The 19,530-nt window shown below is 40.6% G+C and overlaps 1 protein-coding gene across 1 annotated transcript in view; it reads left to right on the top strand.

Moving 5' to 3' along the window:
• Positions 1-19,530, top strand: part of LOC103903972 (transducin-like enhancer protein 4) — a 100,103-nt gene that overhangs the window by 17,087 nt on the left and 63,486 nt on the right. The window contains exon 4 of the mRNA XM_009285292.1: positions 13,896-13,958. Coding sequence (XP_009283567.1) covers positions 13,896-13,958 — 63 coding nt within the window. The remainder of the gene's footprint in view (positions 1-13,895; positions 13,959-19,530) is intronic.

The raw sequence follows: 19,530 nt of genomic DNA, 5'->3' as shown, positions 1-19,530 counted from the left end.
CTGTTTTTCCCATCCCAACTGCAATTAGCATGCTCCAGTGAGGTACCTTTCAGCGGTAATGCAGTCAATGCTTTGATTTGTATTAAGGAAGTTTGCCCTTGGTAATCTGTCTTCTCAGCCTCTGTTCGGGATAATACTACTTTTTTACCTGGGTGGGATTTTTGGGGGAAAACCGAAACAGACTTTCCTACATTGTGGTAGCATGTCTCTACCTTCTTCCTGCATGCCGAAACCTTGGCAAATGCCAGAGGTGGGGCTTGTTGCTATATGTGCAGTGGTTGCAGCACAGTGGGATCTTGATTCTCTGGTGCAAGCAATTATATTGTAAAGTTAGGGAAAATACAGGGTTTGTTAAACCTTTCTGTGCCTCCTGGTTCTATGCAGAGTTAGTCTGAGGTAGGCTCTTGGTGTAGATCTCAAGTAGCTAGTTTCCCAGTCTCTTTTTAACCTCAGGTGAATGTCTACCTGCCCCATTAGAGAATGAATCTGTACAAGGCTCTTTCCTGATTTATTTGTTGCAGAGATTGAAGGAAGATAATGACAAATGTGAGTTGTCAAAATATTAGGCAAACCAGCCTAGTAGTCAACAGTGAGGATCACAGCTTTGGTTGAGTCTTCACTCCTCAGCATGTGAATACCTCATGTGTGAGAAGCTGTAAATGTAGTTTTGAGCATAAATGCAGGTCGGACTTTGGAAAAGAAATACTAGTCTGAGGGCTGTCTTCAGCATAATGTAGGAGGAAGATTTGATAATCTGGTGCTCTCCACTGAAACACTGCTGTGCTTTTCCACTTTGGTGAAGCAGTGGGATTTAGATGGTAAAGTAGGTCACTTTCTCTATCCAAGCATCACTTTGCCGCTACCTTTCTTGGTTACCCTTCCTCAGAAGGGTGCTAATTTTGGAGGCAGAACAGCTGTGAATTTAGCAAGACTATAATATCTCTCAGTGTACAATCTCTAGTCAGTAGAACTGGAGAAAGCCTAATTTACAACCATTTCAAATGAGGTCTACACAGGTTCTGTGGTGGATATCGAGAGTAATTTTGTATTGCTTTGGGCCGCATTGGCGGAAAATGGCATCTATTTTTAAAACTTTGTTTACAGGTACAGAGTTAACATAAAGTGCTTTTTGGTGCATGTGGATGGTGTTCAAGAGTATGACTGAAGTACTCAAAGGTGTGCTTTAACCACCGTTGAACAGACGCACTCAGGTCCTGCTAATGGAGGAGTCAGCAAGGTTTTACTGTGCTGAGTATTTCTACAGCTCCTTGGGCAGTTCTGCAGCTAGTTTAAGGCAACTTCATTTTTGTGTTCATGAGCTGAAGTTATACTTGTGACGGTAAAGTCACTGTATCTCTTGTTGGTGGCTGTTAAAAAATAAGCTTTTTCTCACTTCTCTTTCCTTTGCTGGCACCTACGCAGCATGGTATGTTACAGTAGTGAAAACTAACTTACCTCAGTAAAGAAATCAGTCATTTTGAACTGCCTTCCCTTTATATTAGAGGTTAATATTTTCTAACTTATTCTTTTACCTTCACTGAAGCTCACACAAAGGAAACAGAGTCTGAGCTATCCACTAGTCACCAAACGTACTTCCCTTCCTCCTCCCCCCGGCCTTTTCTGTTGTCTTTGTGAAAAACAGATAGTAATTATACACAAACAGGTTTGCAGTCAGTCAGTAGGTAGTTTAATGATTTTAAGGTTTCCTTTTTTGCATTCTGGCAAATTTCTAATGCAAGCAGAATAGCACAACTAAGTCTCTAATTGTCATGGGAAGCTGCTGTTATGAAAGTGAATAATTATAATACTTTGTGCAAAACAGATTTTCATAAACCAAAATAGATACAACCTCTGTGTATTTTTGTGGGTAAAAATGCTAGGATTTGAATGAGTATTTTTCATATAAATGCTTGCCTGAAACCTTTTTGATTAAAAGGGTGGCAAGATTACAGACCTAGCAAACAAAATATGAAATTAACAAGCCCAGAGACTGCATTTTGGTAAACCATAGAATTAGTCCATGGCAAAAAGCCAGAGATCCATTAAAAAAAAAAAACAACAGGGACGGAAATGTGGTTTTGCTGTCTGTCATGCTGTCAGCTATAACCGAAAAAACACGTTGTTTTATGAGCGTGTTTTTTTCACAGTTTTGACCACAGCAATTAATTTCTTCATCTGACCACTGCCGAGCTAGTATGTCCACCACTAATGTACACCAGTTTTTATTTATTGTTTTGAATTCACTGTGTTTCTGGGTGTTGGTGATTTGGTTTACCAGATGATCTAACAGGTGGCTGTAAAGACTAGTCGAAACTTGCAGCTAAACCAGATTGTGATGCTAACCCGAGAGGTGAAAAGTTTAGGATGTGGTTGATAGCAATACGTCTTGGTTGCAGGGTAGTGGAGGAAGTGGAACGGAGTGCCTTCCCATGCCCAGAGAAGTATCGGTATCTGTAACAAGATGAGCAGCTTGCCAGGAGTGCTGCTGTGTGGTTTGCTCTCTTGACTGTGCTCTTGTTTTCCGACTCAAAGGAGCGTTCACAAAAAGTCTCAGCTTAAGAGGTTTTGTGTGTCTGAGACTGAAGTTTTTTGTGCACTTCAAGTGGGCAGGAGGTGGTATTGATAATGAAAGGGGTGAATCCCGCATTTGGGTTAACCCCATGGTAAACTGGGTCTGGGATGGGGTTTGTATTTAAAAAAAATAATTTGGGGGGGGGCTGGGTTTTAACTTGGATAAGTTCCTTTCTTGGTTCACCACAAAAATGCTAGCAGCACAAGGGTGGGGTGAGCAGGAGTAGCTGGATTAGGGGAGAGCCTCTTCAGTGCCTGTTTTTATACCAATTTAAAGTGCATGTGAAGCTACAGCGCAAGTCTTCTCTCTATCTCAAGAGCACATACAGAGCAGTTGGTGGGTGCGTAATCCGTATTTCTGGCCCAGACATCTTTATAGGGAGGTCATGGGTGCGAAATTGGACCAACTTTATGAAGGAATCCTGTTTGACTGATGCCTTTTCTGATAGTAACATGTTTAAGGAGAAATGTGTTGATATTATTATCACACGGTTGATCTGTTCAGAGTTGATTCTTTACCCCTTTCATTTGCTTACATTTGACCTACTTTCCACGTTTTAGATGTTTTTATTAAAGTCTGTAGGTGCAGTAAGGGCGTGCTTAACATATGGTGCATCTTGAGCATTTGTCTGAAATTAATGCAGTCCGCAGTAGCTCTCCACACAAAGTGTGATCTCACAGGGAGTTACAGCACTGAAAAAGGGTTCATGAAATCTACATTTCCCAACCAGAGGGTTCTCCTTTGCTCCGTGCCTCCTGTTCTGTTTTTTTATGGTGTTTTCTTAAGCTTTGTGTTTCTTTAAAAAGTTATTTTAAGTTGAAATCCCCTTGGATGAAGAGTATTTGAAAACTTCAATAATGCTGATGTAATTTAAAGATAAATGCCACTTAGTGTTGCTTGACTCAGTCTGTCCTGGCAGGAGTTTTACTGGGGGAATGCCATTCCAATGAATTGAACATCAAGATGTTCTTAGCGTATCCAGCTGTCTTGGACAAGTGAATTTCCTGAACATATTAAGCATGCATGTCTTACAAATGTCTTAGCATTTGCTTTGCAAATGTGTCTTCTTAGGAAGGTTAAAAAGAGAATTGTAAACTGCCTTATTATTTTAGATGTACTTCACTAGTGAAACTACCACTTGCCAGATATTCACATGTTGAAGGATAAAATTATCTGTTCTTTCCTTGTCCTCCTTCACTTAGGGGAAAAATAGCAAGAAACCCCAGTTGCAGAAATGCTGAAACCCAAATAGAGTTATTTTCAGCAGAGGTAGTTATGATCCACAATGATTGAAATTATGAGCCACGACAATTCATACCAATATTTTCTCCTCAATAGGAGTCGGAGCTACAGACTGTTGTTTTCTTGTTGCTCTCAGGAAAGCAGCATTCTGCTGCATCAAGAATCCCTTCCCGTTGAGCTAGTCGTCACAGCAAGTGTTTTACTTAAAAAATACTAGTATGAATCAGTATCATCTGAGTGGCGGCAGAGATGTGTGAAGTGATGGAACTTCCAGTCCTTCCTTGTTGGATGAATGCACTCAGTTCACCAGCTCCTCGGTACTGTCCCTCTTACTCTCAGGGCAACCTGTTCCAGAAGAAAGGAATTGGGATACTGACTGGCTGTGTCATCGTATGCGGTGTGGTGTAAGCCCCAAGTGACAAGGCTGGTGACGGTTCATCCTAGCTTGCCCATCCATAGGGTGCTGCAGTATGGAAGTTCACGGCTGGTGCTTCAGTAGAAATGTGGCATTGCCATCTCAAAACATGTGGAAATCATGAGTCAGAACCTGAAGTTGAAACTGGCATTTAAATTCAGAGTAAAAGAAAATGCGCCCTACTTATACACCCTTAGTATTTTAGATAACTTTCACTTGTTGAGTGTTGATTTTTTTAAAAAAAAGCAAAAAAAAAAAAAGCTCTCTAGGTGGGAAAGGGAGAAAGGTGTCTTAAATGTAATCTGATTCGCAGATGATCACTTGATTCCAAAAACTGGGACTTGATAAAATGCCACCACCAAGTATGAAACATTTATTTATCTTCAGAAAGAATTAACAAGTATCATACTTCCACTGGGTTTAAAAATTGAGATAGTAACATGCCTTATTTGAATTTGTGTCATTGCAAGTATCCAAAATTGAAGCTTGATTATAGCATTGCTATAAAATCCACTGTACTATTCTTTCATCTCTTTTGGGGTGTTGTTAAAATCATGCTTTTGTGTACTGGCTTAAATGGGGCAGGATTTTTATCTGTTACGTCAAATACAAGAATCTGTTACCTTAATCTATGGAAATTGCATCTGAGTATTGCTCATTTTCATAGTACAACAGGAAGTCGCAATGGAAGAGGGGTTAAAATGTTTTTTCCTTTGTGTAGACTATTTTTCCTTGCAATTAATACCAGTTTTTTTTGCTGGATTTCTTAAGCTAATTGATAGCTATTCACCACGTGGTGTGAAATTGCTGGGTAGGAAGAAGAGATGAGGGATTGAAGGCGAAACATGACAAAGTTTTCAAACACTGTAAGAATTCTTGTAACCAGACCTAACAAATCCACTGAATAGATCAGTATGCTGATGCCTAGTATATATCTTTTCTGGGAGCAAACATAATCAAGAATGATTATCAATGAATCAGGCTACGGGCTCCACCTTTAATGACCTGCAGGGCTGAGGCTGGTAAGCAAAGGAAACCAGAGGTGGAAGAGAAGTAACCTTGTTCCTGATGCAGAAGGCCTGATTCCTGGCCTCCAGACGAATCTGGAAGAAAATAAATTGAGTTCAGCAGTTACGTTGCTTTTCCTGTTTTTATGGGAGACTTCTGATTGCCGCTTTTATAAGTTTATTGATCAGCTTTATGTAGTTCATTAAAACCTGGCACAACACAACACTTGCTGGAGAAACTTAGATTTTCTTCTTTTTTGTCAGACTATTACGTGTTACCATTGGTTGTAGTGTTTTCTGCAAGCTTCAAGACTGATCAGTAACTGGATGTAGTTAGATGTAACTGGAAGTCTGGCACAAGCTTCACAGTTCTCAACCGTGGTAGTGTATCAGCTTCTCGGTGATTAACATTTGGAGCGTACTGCTCCAGAGTAAGCACTGTAGCCATAATACAGAAAGTGAAAGTAGGATAATGGGTGCCTATAGCTACTTCTGAGTCTTCCTTTGTGTGTATTTGCAAATGAAAGGTAAGTGCTGGTGGGGATCAGAAGTGGACGGTGACAGCTCTATTTTGTAGAGGGGAAACGATTTTAGTGTTTATTTTGTGGTAACATTTAAAAAGAGTGTCAGAACCCCCTTTCCTAAGCACTATATATGTAAATTTTAAAAGCATGGTTTCTTTTAGATTCACCTGCTAGCGGTTTTCAGCTGTTTCCTGAAATGCTGCCTCCTTAATATTTTTCCAGGGCAGTTAAGGACACCTCAAGTTAAACATAAGTCTACTGAGAACAGGATTTGACTACCTCTCACCCTTTTTATTAGTTTTTCATGATGTACACATTGAAACTGCTGATCTGCAGTATTTCCTTCTGACTACTTTTCCTGCTACCCCTGAGAAACAGAGTATGAACTTGTGATGTAAATAAAAAGGGGACTTTCTGCATCCAATTAAATTAAAACTGTGCACTAAAAGCACTGTATGATATAGTTGCAATGACAGGCTCAGACCGGCTTGCGCCATTTCCAGCAGGCGCAGAAGAACTGTAGTCAGACTCTTGGGAGGGATGTGTGAGGGGAGGAATCGAGTAGTAAGGGAGTGGTGATTGTGCATGTGCTGCTGTGTTTCAGCTGTTATGGGAACGACTAAAGTGGGAAATTCTGACCTAATTGCAGTGAAGAGACAGATGCAAAAGACTGAACTCGGAGCTGAAGCTGCCGTGTGATGCCACAGGTTTATAAGCTTAAAAAAAAGTTTTGTTGTTTTTTTTAAACTATGAAGTCAGATTCCTTCAGTTGGTGGAGAGTGGTGGAAACTTCTCATCCCTATGTTATGAGGCCATACTTCACAAAACAAGTATTGCTGTGAAATGCTGAGGATTGCGGGTAGGTGAAGGGATAGTACCTTACAGAGGACTTCAAAACTCTACTGATGGAAACAGCACCTCCTGTGGCAGTGTCCCCTCCTTACTCGTTTCTGTCTGCTTTTTCAGCAAGTGTTTCCTGCTGCCTTCGAGAAAGGGAAATTGAAGCCAGTCTCTGCCATTTCAAGTTGCACTTGCAGTCTTTTTTCTGGATGCTCTGCAGGTGCTTGTGGCAGGGCAGGACAGGATGCAGCTTGCTACCTGGTGGCAGCCTGAACAACTGAAGAACTATGGGGATCTCCAGGCGGTACATTTCTATTCCCCTGCTTGCTGGCAGAAGTCAATATTATCAAAAAACATTGACTTCCTTGATGTGACAGCCCTGAAGCATGTTTATATGTCACCTTACTTGACTTGCTTTTTATTGTCTTAATCATGAATGATTCAATATGTATCTTTTCTTGCTCAGTTGAGCTCCACGTGGTTCTCGAGACATTAAATAAAAGCCACGTCTTATCAGTTCACTTCAGCAGCCCACGGATTGGGATGTACATTAGAAAATTGATTTTGAAAATTCTGCCACTCCGATTTATTGCTTATGTTGCTGTCTGCAGTATTTTGTGCAAAATAAGCACCTAAATTAACTTAGAAAGAGTAAGTATCAAGTTTACAGTACTTCATGAGCTTAGCTGGGATGTTTGTAAAGAAGGTTGACAGGAAAGTGAGGTGGAGAATGTACCCATGATTATTTGGCAGAGTCTGGTGGTCCCGCTTGCGTTCAACTTGTACATGCATTGCTCAGATTAAATCTCCTAAACTTGACAAACTGGCTTAGTGAAGAAGTAGTTATCTGTTTAGTATCCTTCTCACCAGAGAACTTTTCCCTCCACTCTCTTTGACTAGAAGACTAGACTTTTTGTGGCTCAGTTGCCAAACACCATTCCTTCAGGGCTGAAGAGAAATTTTGTATTCAGGGCTTGCAGTATTTCCTCTAGTTCTGTAGAACGGCAGTAAGCACTTCCAGACAACAGTCTGTGATTAAAACAAAACACATTCTTCTTTATGAAAGAAGAGTTAATTTTCTGTGAAATACTAAGATTAGCTTTTTTGCTTGCTTTATTCAGAATCGTGATATGTCTCATACAGTGTAATAATGTTTTTTGTTCTCACTAATTTGTGAAATGCTTGTTTAGATATTATGGGTGTGTGCATGTGTTCTTGGTAAGTGCTTAGTAAACTAGATTGATCTTTTTGGCAAAGGCTGCATTGTGTTGAACAAATTAAACCTGAAATAACTGTTGTTTCAGATTATTTTTCTGAAAGTGTAATTGCATATATTCTTTTTCCTACTGGCTGCCTAAATGGGGTTCCCCAATGTTTTTTTGTTCTCACTAATTTGTGAAATGCTTGTTTAGATATTATGGGTGTGCATGTGTTCTGCAAAGGCTGCATTGTGTTGAACAAATTAAACCTGAAATAACTGTTGTTTCAGATTATTTTTCTGAAAGTGTAATTGCATATATTCTTTTTCCTACTGGCTGCTGAAATGGGTTTCCCAATAGTGTTTTATTATTCTGTTTTATTTCAACAATACATATATAGTAGTTTTGTTTCCATTCCACTGACAGACCTACAGCCTCCAGTGGTAATCCTTTACCAGCAATTTTTTATAATTGTAATAACTATGGAAGTTTGTGAAATATAGTGGAAATATTTTCCTGAAGTTTATATACTATAAATAAAATCCCAATTCTCTTTTTTCCCTCTGCCAAAAAAGAATGCAAATGGAGATTTTTAAGCAACAAATTGATTCTGAACTCCCTGTGTGTTAGAACATTTCTGAGTATTTTAATATCTGGAGTTTATATGACTCTTGCTTCTCTTTTAGTCCCCATCTATGCTAAGAATTTGGACATACACTAAAATACTTACCAAGGCACTTAAACGCATACCCATATTTTACTGTGTGCTTATGTCCTATTTTAGCTGTGTGTGGCAAGGGTAAATTGAATTAAACCCCTGCGTTGCCATCCTCAAAGGGATTTAGGAGTCTAATGGTCCGTCACATGCTCCCCTCTGCGTGCAGCTGGTAGCTGCGGGGCCGTGGTTGTACCCCAAGGACCAGCTTTGCTGAACCCCCTTCAGGGGCTGGGTTACCTCATAGGACCTGAGGTGTAGCCTTGCCCACAAGCTTATCTTCTGAATATTTTTCAGAATGCTTTATAGACACTTACGGACTTAAAGGTCAGGTTTTTAGGCATATTTAGGCAATTAAGTACCATTTAACCATCGGCTTTGGTCAAAAAGATTTTGTTGGCTGAATCGGGAATCTACACTGTTGCTCTTGTGTTGTATCCCTGCTGTAAAGCTGAGGGACTGTTAACTGATATGGGTCTTCATTCCTTTACTTGGATCAGATTCTGGCACAGTGCTTTTATTACTGTCTCTTTATATGCATAACAAAATGAAAAAGTTATTAACATTGTAGTTAATAAATATTTAATCTTCCTCTCTTCTTTTTAAAAAAGATGCCACATAAGTGGCTATGAAAAGAGCTCAAAACTCTTAAAATAGTGTCTTTTGTAGGTGTCTCCCAAAGGATGCAAATAATACACAAGTTTGCATTAGATAAGTAAAAAGGCGATTCCAGCCCAAGCCTTCCCTGCCTGCCTCTCCCTCATCTTTTCTGGTTCCATGCTGGTGTGTTTTTATGCAAAACCAAACATCTTTTGTGTCTAGGGAAAGGAGTAATAGAAGTGTCGGTGTTTGTTAACATATTTGACAAACTATGGCAGCAAAAGCTATTCTTTTTATATTTTGGCATGAACAATCGCCCTTTTATTGGGCCATTAATGCTATTTCAGAGCATCACGCTGTATCCACAGGCAATAATTTAGCAGCTGTTTATCAGGAGCTTTCATAAAGCTTTGAATAGTATTATAACATTCAGTAACCCTAACAACAGCATTTCAGAATCTGTGCCGGTTTAAATGGGATATCCGTGAATGTAGTTGTTCAGGGATGCGTGACCCACATAACCTATAAATTTGATTGGAAGTTACAGTGCTGGCATAGGCTGATGGATAGCAGATTAGAGCCCTGATTAACCATGTGATTCACAGGCTGGGAATATATTGTCCTAAGAAAGATTCATCAGATGCAATCAGAATTTCAAGTGGTCAGATGAAATTCAAATGTGCTGTGTGCTTCCCCACCCCCCCTCATCCCCCCTTGTGCTTTTCTTCTTAGGTTGCCCTCTGTTACTTATTTATTTATTTTATTTCCAGAGCTGAAAAATACTTCTTTGATGAATCTGCTCCTCACCCTAAAGCTGTCTGTCTGTTATTCATCAGAAAGCAGGTCGCAGTTCAGTGAGCAGAAGAAAAGATTTTAATAGAAGCCTTGCCAAGGGCTGTAATGCATCATTTTAGGGCCCTAATTACATTACAATGACAAATATCAATGGTGACAACAGCAATAACCTACATCCTTTAATGGCTATGCTGGAAAAGGAGTTTGGGCACTGCGCCATCAGATTAGACTTGGTTTCAAAACATAGGCCATTAGAAGTGTGTGTGTCCATAGTATTATTGGCCGATAACTGAAGCCCAGTGGAAAGGCCTGTAAATAAATGATGCCTCTCTGAAGCCTGGTCCCATGGGACAAAAGAGGCAAAATTAGATGACCGCGGAAGCAGCCATGTTTCCGAGGCAACTTTAGTTTTCCATGTGAGGAATTGGCTGCCTGATTTTATGAAATCATACTTTTTCCTTTTCCTTCCAGTTAGGTTGATCATGAAAAACCCATTGGCCTGGCATCTAAGAGAAAAGAGAAGATCCTAAACTGGTTTTTAAACATAGGGTTTTAAAAATCTGTATGAGCGTAGAAATGTGAAGTGGACTCGTATTTTATTTTGTGTCTGACTTTGTACCTTATGCAAAGAAGAATGAGTTTCCAGGCCTCCTCCAATGGCAGTAGGAATAGTTCTACCAAGGTGCTAACCTATGTCATCAGTACCTACACCTTCAAGTTTTAGGGCAGCATTGCAAGAAACCCACTCTAGCTAGCTTCAGGCAGCTAACTCCTTCTTTTGTATGTTTTGTAGTAAACAATCAAGCTTGTTGCTGTGGTATTATCCTGTACAGTTAATTGCAGAAACAGTTGCACTGTCAAGGGAGAGGGTACTTTGTATTTACTCTGTGAAAATGTGTGGTTTAAGGTTTTTTTGGTACAGAACATGTAATGTCCTTCCTATCATTTGTGCACGGTACACAGTGTTTTCCTTCATGCCTTCCTGCTGCCTCTGGTCTCCAAAGGTAGGCAGTCTGTGTCTCCGTCATGCCATGCCTCTGTGGTCCACTGCTGCTCGGTTGGCTGTTTCCTTGCTGCCCAAGTGTTGAGGGTGATAAAACATAACTGTACGCACAACCATGCAACCAGGGACGCTCATTTTTAGGGGAAGTGAAGACCGTTTTAATAAGGAAATAGTGTGAACACCTGCTTCAGCGTAGCAAGGCCTTGTTGTGACTGGCCTAGCAGGCCCCTTGCCTAGCTGAGAAATGCTGCTGGGGAACGTCTCGGCATCTCTTGAAGCTGTTAGCGAGCTCTTGCTCTTCTCCGTAGGTTGAGCTGGGTGCTGTCTCCATCAGCTCACTTTCCTGCGTACAGCATGAAAAGAGTCTCTGTTCTGCACTCCAGTGAGATTGATACGAAGAGGTTTATTACGGTTGTGTAACCGTTCATATTCAGTCACCTGTTTTCAGTTACAGCTTTCTGGAAGACGCTTTTTAGCTTAACATTTGCCAGGCTCAGAATCTGCCGGAGGTGAATTTTTGTATAAACACTGAGCAAATACGTTTCAACCACTTTTTGGCCAGAAGAGCAGTAGAAGAGAGACATACTTCTGTTGGGGGGCAGGGAGGGAAGTGATCTAAAGAAAAACCTCATGGCTGAAACAGCTTGAAATAGCTGGGGTTAAGTACCTTAATTGAGAAGAAATGCCTCAAAATGAGTTGAATAAATTATTTTTGTTGACTAAGCTATATTCTAGTTGAACTAGAATTTATGGGTTTGATGGAGAAGTCAGTGAAGTTTTACAGTCTGTGGTACTCAGGAGGTCAGATAAAACAATTGTAGCAGTCCCTTCTGGCCTTAAAATCTATGAATCTACAAGCTTTTTAAAATTACATGCTGAAGTCTTGCATGGCACTTCGAGCCAGTTTTATTCTCAGTTCCTAAGGAGTGCAGTAGAGGCATCCAGCTAACGTAGTAGCTGTGGTGGAAGAGCGGTCTTCTGCTGAGCACAGCCAAGGCAAAGACTCCTCACAGGAGCTGTGCAGGAGGTGGGTAAGGTTGTGACAGGCATTTTAAAAATGTGTAGGAGGAATTGTTTTGCAGCGGAGGAAAGCATCATGTGCCTTTTTTAAAATGGCAGGTTAGAGGGACTTCAGCTCAAGTCAGGACAGCAGTACTTTGGAGTTTTCTCTTCATGTGGAAGAGCCTCGAAGAGCAAGATGTGTAGTTTTCTCTTTGGTTTTAAAGCACTCAGGAGATTCCTTTAAAAAAAAAAAAAGTGTGGCTGGGACCCCAAATTTGGAAATGACTAAATTAATGGTGCTTGAACCACTACAGCACAGGTACTTTGGAGCTGTGCATGATGATACAGTCTACAATTCCATAATGGAATATTGTTTCTCAAGTAATGCTGCTCAAGTCATGCAGCCTCTCTGGCTGAAGCTTAGATGCACACATCTTGTCGCTCCCTGTACTGCTCTGTGTAACAAACAGTTCGTAAATCTCTGTGCCAATCAGTATAGTGAACACTGTCTATTTAAAGGGGTATTTAAGTTTTACATTGTGGGATGTCTGATATTATAGGCACATATAGACCTTTGAAATTAGCAGGTAGTTTAGGTTTGTGGTGAACAGAACATATTCTCAAGTGTCCTTTAAGGTACCTATGCTGGGGAATAAACAGAAAAGGTGGAGTAGGTGAATGTAAAAAATGTATTAAAATGCATAACTTTAATGAGATGAGGACTTACATAAACAATGAAGACTGGTGAGAAGACACTGGGACAGTGTAACATAGAAATAGCTGTATAAATAACCTACAGGAGTTCAGATGGATTTCAGAGGAATGAAGAAATTGTATTGCAAAGTAGCATGTGTTAACTCGAATGTATCACAGTATGCACAAGGGGGCAGAGTTCGTTTCACATGTACCCTTACCTCTAGTGTACCATGTCTTCTGGTTACGTAGCTGTGTAACTGTAATATTCCTTGATACCAGATTTATTTTATATGTGCTTCTGACTTTTTTACTGCTAGTTCCGAGCCTTTCTGTTCTATAGGTTCTCTTCTAAGCGTTCACAATTTAAAAGACTGTAGCAAAAAGGCTGGAAGGGTTGCTGTTAAAAGAAGGAAGCCTAAATTGCACAAGTTTGTGAGTCTTTGTCATACGGTTAGTGACTTTGCAAGAGGAAGAGCATTCTGACCTACCATGTAAAGAGGAACTGACCCTGGTTACAATTTATTATAAGAAAGTTATGATTTATTGTAAGAAAGTCTATGTGGCGTTCAGTATTCTGTTTCTGGAGCTGTAATTTTTGTGTTATCTCTCCAAATCTCCACCGTCTCTACTGAGATTTGCAGATTAAATACACAGAGTAAGAATTGATCTCCAGTATGGAAATAAAACATTGTATATTATCCATTTCTGATCACAATTGCAACATGAAAGTAACTACTATTAACCTCGGGTTTGATAACAGCGTAAATATGATACAAGACTGCAGTATCCCTTTCTGAAATATGTGGTTGAATAATTATCAGTGAAGTTGTATGTTGTGTTGCTAATGTTGTCATGATATACAGTATTAGTATAGAAGTAATTGGTTTATTTGTTCCCTTTGCTTACAATGGCATTGTTGTAATTTGAAATGATCCTTCTTTTTGCCTCTTAGGGGAGAGTTTAGTTCGATACATAGTATTTTGTTTATCTTTTTTGTTACTGAAGATTTTTTCTTCAAATGCCTTTGATTGCATAATCAGAATTAACTTTTCTTTGTGTCAGTTCTAAACTGTGTTTTTTAAGGAAAACTTTTTAGCCAGAAATGATTAGCTTCCTAGGTATTGTTGAATTGGTGTCCAAATACTTTTGTTATTTTGATAATCTGTCCTGGCCAGAGGATGACTAGAGATGAAAAAAACCAAACAAACGTATCTTCTGTGTTCATGGGTGACCATTGCATCTGAGAATTTACATAATTGAACTTCTTTCTTCTTGTCACTTGCAGGCAGAAATTGTCAAGAGGCTGAACGCTATATGTGCACAAGTCATTCCCTTCCTGTCCCAAGAGGTAGGTAGTCATTCGTACTGGTGCTGATCTAAACGATTGCCTCATCATATCTATTACAAAAGTGGGACTTTGTGTTGAGACTGTTTCTTTATGAATCTCTTGGTGCTTGTAGATGACTTTCTACTGTCCTGTTACCACTGTAACTTCATTATCTTCTCCAAGTCCATTATAATATAATTTAAATACATTTATGAAATGGAACATGTTGTAATGTGCTAAGCAAAATTTTAGTTGTTTAAATATTTTGCTCTCATGTACAGTGCAGTTTTTCTCACAATTACGACTGGTGGTCTGAAATCAGAGGATAGCTTGCAAAAATGGTAGAAAGGCATGATTTGTGCTACATTCTTGGCAGCAGGCATTAAAGTTCGGCAGAAACTTCTATTTTGGTATACTGACTAGTGATGTTCAACACTAGGCAGCTTTTTTCTGCCTATTTTCTCTCTGCATCCCAGATTACTTATTACCTTAAATCCTTTTATGTTTTCTGTGTATTTGGGGAATATAGACAGAAGATTGAAATTCGCTGTGAGCTAATTTCTCTAAGCACTAATTTTCTCCAAATTATGATTTGCTGGTATTATCTTGAGTGCATTGTAGATACTTTGAGGGGCACTGGGATTTGGGGGAGTTGGTGGGAGCTAGCGAGGGAGCCTTGGAGCCACAGGCATGTGTGAAGTAAAATGAAAGCGTGGTTCATGAAAGGAGACCTTGGGTGCGTAACGGCTTCCCCTGCCCACCCCGCTGGAGGAAAAGGGCGGGAGACTGGGGTCTGCTGGCGCAGGCTGGCATGCGTCTATTTAACGCATGGTTTCATTTCAGTAGAATCGGTAGCTGAGAAGTCAAAGCTGGAAGGAGTATTTATGTGCATTGCATCCGTAAAACATCGTGCCTGAGAACACGCTGCGAGTCTTTCTCCCACCTTTTCAGTTGTTCCATAAAGTGCTGTTGCTGTTCAAGAGAGCTGCTCATCCTGCTGCAAACGAGAGGCTGTGTGCTCAATATTAGCATTCAGCTAATGCGCTGTGTGTGTGCACACGTGTGTGCATCCGTGTGTGTTTGAAATGAGAATAACGCTATCAAAACTAGAACCTGACAATGTTCATGAGCGCCGCTGTACTCTCTGCTTAAAAAGATGGATTTGTGGAAACTAAATGATGTGTAATGATCTAGTTACATCGCTGGGGGACCAGAATTCAAGTCCTGCATGGATCTAAAATGAGTAGCTGTTGATTTTGTGCTTTGACTGCTACAGAATCTCTGTACATCTAGTTACGGGGTTTTATTTGCTGTGCAGAAATAGCACAGCATGTAAAAACGAGGTGTAAAGCTGATTCATACTTATGCTAAAGTGAGCACTAAAATGACACGATTTTGAAACAAAGGCAGGGGTGAGTACTTGGCAGGCAAAGCTGTGATCTTGGCAAAGACATGGGATCAGCATTTCCACGACAGAGACATCTTCTCTAGAGTATGAGATACTGTGTTTAGAAACTTTGTACCAGTATACTACTGCTGGTACTGGTACTGCTATTTTCAGCTGAAATGCTAAACAAAACTTTATTACCATACACAAGTAAGTCACACTGCTCTGCTTGCTCTGCTTCCACAAACCCCGCCCATGTGCTTTCTTGGAGTAGGTGTTTTCTTGCCAATTAGACAAGCAAAGGGATTACATGGGCTTAGAATATATTTGAAGAAAGCTGTGTTTGATTCACAGTGACTGATAGATTTTGGCCTTTGATTTAGGAAATCCTAGCGTCCACCCCCTCTATATGCTTATGTGCAATTGAGGAAAAAAAAAAAGAAAAAAAAAAAGGCTGTAGGTTTTTGAGCTTTGATGTTAGTAGCGTCCCCCTCAGGTGAGCGCAGGCTCTCTCTTTTTTCTCTGCTCCATACGCATCATGCTCTCCTGTCCCTGGAGCTAAATCACCCTGAAGGCATTCTCTGGAAAGTTGGTACTGGTACATTTTAAGTCCCTGCCTTAGAGGGAGGAGGCACTGTGAAGGCTGCATTGTACTTCCTTCTTTTCTTCCACTGAGGAGAATCTCCCATGTGGTGCTCACATGCAGTAACTTGGAAACTATGAGCCAAGGGCCATGATCACTGTTTAACAATCTCCTGTCCATCAAGCTAGGCACAGAGAGTAATTTTAAAGTAATTCTGGACTTAGCCATTGCAGTAGCTTGTCATTAATATGCTAGTGCTAAGAACTATGTAGGTAGACAACTGAGATGATCCAGAATGTAAATTTAGAAAATGATATTGTCCCGCTTCTGTCATGAGTACAGTACCACCCAGAGAAGGCTAAGTGCACCAGTGTCAGTGTGCTTAATGACTGCTGTTTACTTTGTTAGGCTTTATATCAGAGCTTTGAGGTAAGCAGTTTTAGATCTGAAAACAGGCTCTCGTACAGCTTCAGTGCTAGTGAGCCTCTGCTTCTTAAATCTGTGGCCCATAAAGTTTCCTTCACCTGTTTGCACGTCTCATTTACCAACAGCTCCTTCTCTGTGCATGTTGCATGGTGTCAAAGCTCTTTGGGCTACAGAGAAGATGAAGAGGTCAAAAAAAGTTCATAACTTCAGTGTTTTTACGTGCATTGACAAAGACAAAAGGCAGCACTTCCAAAAAGCCAGTGTACATATTTGTCTTGCTTGGAGGCAAGTGTTCTTTTTAGCTCACCTAGCAAGAGGGGAGGGGGACTAGGCAGCAGAGAGGGATTGAAAGGGGAAGCACAAAAAAACTTTTCACGTGTCTTGACAGTGCCACTGACTGTGATAGTTTTCATACTGGGGTTAGGAAAATCTTGGTAATTGTTTGACCTCTGTTAGTAGAAACACTTATTTAAATCAGTTTATATTGGCCTATGCTGATGAGGCAAAAGAGAACTGATCTCCAGATTTGAGTATTCTGCTAGTCTTGGTTTCTAATTTGTGTCTTTAAAAAGTGAGTGTCTTAATGGAAGCCTCTTTATTTCATCATCTAGATTAACAGAGAATTGAATTGCAGTGCTCTTTTGCTGTTTATGCATTTTGCATACAGTCTAATTGTGGAATAGTGGCTGAAAAATGTGATCAGGCTCCTTTGTATTGTGCCTGAGGGAAAAATGAACAAAATACAGTGGTTACATGCACTGATGGCAACATTATTGCCTCATAATAGCACCAGGTTAACTTGTCTTATTGCTTGTTAACTTTGTAAGGAATCAATGGCTTGTGATAACTCACTTAGAAGTAAGAAATTGTAGCCAAAATCGCTAGAGATCTCGTGAAAAGGATGCAATTATAATACATCACCCTACTGTGTACTAGTGCATGCTTTGTTTCAGGGGGCAATCCAGTAAAGTATTCAGGAAGTTCTCCAGGCTTCAGTCAGTTTTACTGTGCTGTACATCATCTAAGCATATATTGAATATAAAGTTCCTAACCTGCCTAAATACGCAGTCAAGTGGTACCTTGTTTTTACATTGACTCCAACGTAGGCAGACTAACAAACAGCACCAAGATATACGAGCTTCCCATTTTGATAGGAAAGAGTGACTTTGTGGTCGAGGCATGAGATGGACCTCAGGGGTGATGTGTGTTCAATTTCTGCTGTGGTTGCAGGCTTCCTGTGTTGCAACAGTCATTTTCCACCTCCCTGTGATGATGTGAGATACCAGTGTGCTCAAAGTAGTTCCTATTGCATAAGGTGAAGGGATGCTTGCAAGGTAAATACTTGAAGGTTGTTAGCACTCAGTTAATTTTGATCTGCTGCAGCTGGTATAGATAGTTCGATATTCACATTATTGAATGATCTAGCCAGTAAGATGCAATTCATTTTGGGTCTAAAGCCGTAGATCATGCCTCTGCTAATTTACGCTCCTTCTCAACCGAATTTATCAGCTGCAGCACAGTGTGACACTTGCACAACCCTGTGGCTTTCAAGTTGGGGCTGGTTCCTGTCTCGTCCAGGTGGTGTGTGTGGCTGGCTGCAACCTGTGGCTATCGTTGTGGGACCCTGTGGGCTATCAAGTGCTGAACGACCTCATGTGCTGGATAGTGGTATTTGTTCAGTATGGCTGGAGATACTCATATATCATGGTTACTTTCCTTTGAGTAAATATTGACTGTGTTTATATTAATGAGACACACGCAAGTTGGCTGATTTACAGCTAATGATGTAGTTGTAGCAACCTGGAGCTCAGCACAACCTGCAAAAGCTGCTCGAGAAGCCAGACAAATGTTCACGGTATTGTCCGCTGTCAACTTGCATGGAAGCATTACGTAGGCTGGAGGAGGCTGTAATAAACTTTTTTGGAAGGTGCACTGTCTGTTCCAACTGCCAGTGAACTAGCTAATAACAAGCTAGAAGGATTGCTCTTTAACAGGGATCTTCAGTTCCCCATGCACGATAAGGTGGTCAAATATACTTAGAAGTACAATAAAAGGCCAAGCACTGGCATGCATACGTGCAAACAAACATACAAAAAGGAAATGCTGCATGCAGGCTTTTCCTTTCAGACACTTTAATATTAGTTGATGGTTTTCCTTTTACAAGATAGGTATGGACCATAATGTGCTTGCTCTCCTCTGTACATACATTCCCTAGAGGTGCTTCTAAAGTTCAGTAAATTTGGATGAAGAGTGTGAGATCCATTACACAGAAGCAGGACAGGAGTCCTTACATGCTGTTCAAAAGGAAGTAGTTGTTGGTATGAGATGTGAGAGGCTGAGAAGACAAAATTCTTTTCCTCCATCTTAGATTTGCCCCGGACTAGAGCTGAAACAGTGAGTACAAGGAAGCTGTCAGATATCTGTAATCCTTGTGCCAAGGAAGGCATCTTATTAGCAATTTATGCATATATTGCTAATAATGTTCTTGTGAAGTGGTTATTATATCTTGTCTGAGTTACAGTGCCTGGATGCAGTGACCCTGCTGGTCCATTTTAGTTTTCCAGAGTGTGCTGTACTCCATGGTAAATGTGTGTTTGTGCTCCGGTTCTCACTAGTGTTTTTGTCGCAGCCTCGTCTCATTATGCCGTCTCTAGATCGGGCTTTTCAGAATGGCACTGCTGCAGTTCTTAAGCAAGAGCTGGTCTGTACTCCCTCTAAACAGATAATACAACAACAAAATAATATAAATAAAACATAGCAGAGCCCGCTTGCTTCTGCAAAGTGAATTGTTCAGTGAGTTTTGCTTTGGAAGTTGTTGGCGGTGCTGGAGACAGGCTGGAACTAGGTGTTTTTAACACCAGCATCTGTGCATGTGCGCCAGGGGGAATTTCGGCCACTCGGTTGCTGTCAGCACGGCTCCCCTGTCTTTGGGAGCCGCGGGGAGCTCTGACATGGTATAAAAAGCCCAGGTGTTTTCCACCATGCTGCAATGCCTGTGCAGGAGCCAGGGCTAGGTGACAAGACAGTGTGGCGAGACAATGTGATGGTGAAGAAGCCTACATCCTTCTTGTGGTCTCTGTTGTTGCTACCCACCATGAGACTGAAAGGAGGTGATTTTCCAACACAAAGCAAGTGCAGACACACTGCTCATTACAGAAAGCAAAAAGGGCTGAAGAGAAGAGACAGGGAAGAAGTTA

Source organism: Aptenodytes forsteri, unplaced genomic scaffold, assembly GCF_000699145.1.
Source record: "Aptenodytes forsteri isolate BGI_AS27 unplaced genomic scaffold, ASM69914v1 Scaffold151, whole genome shotgun sequence".
NCBI classification, from domain to species: Eukaryota; Metazoa; Chordata; class Aves; order Sphenisciformes; family Spheniscidae; genus Aptenodytes; species Aptenodytes forsteri.
This window is presented reverse-complemented; position numbering and strand designations above follow the sequence as displayed.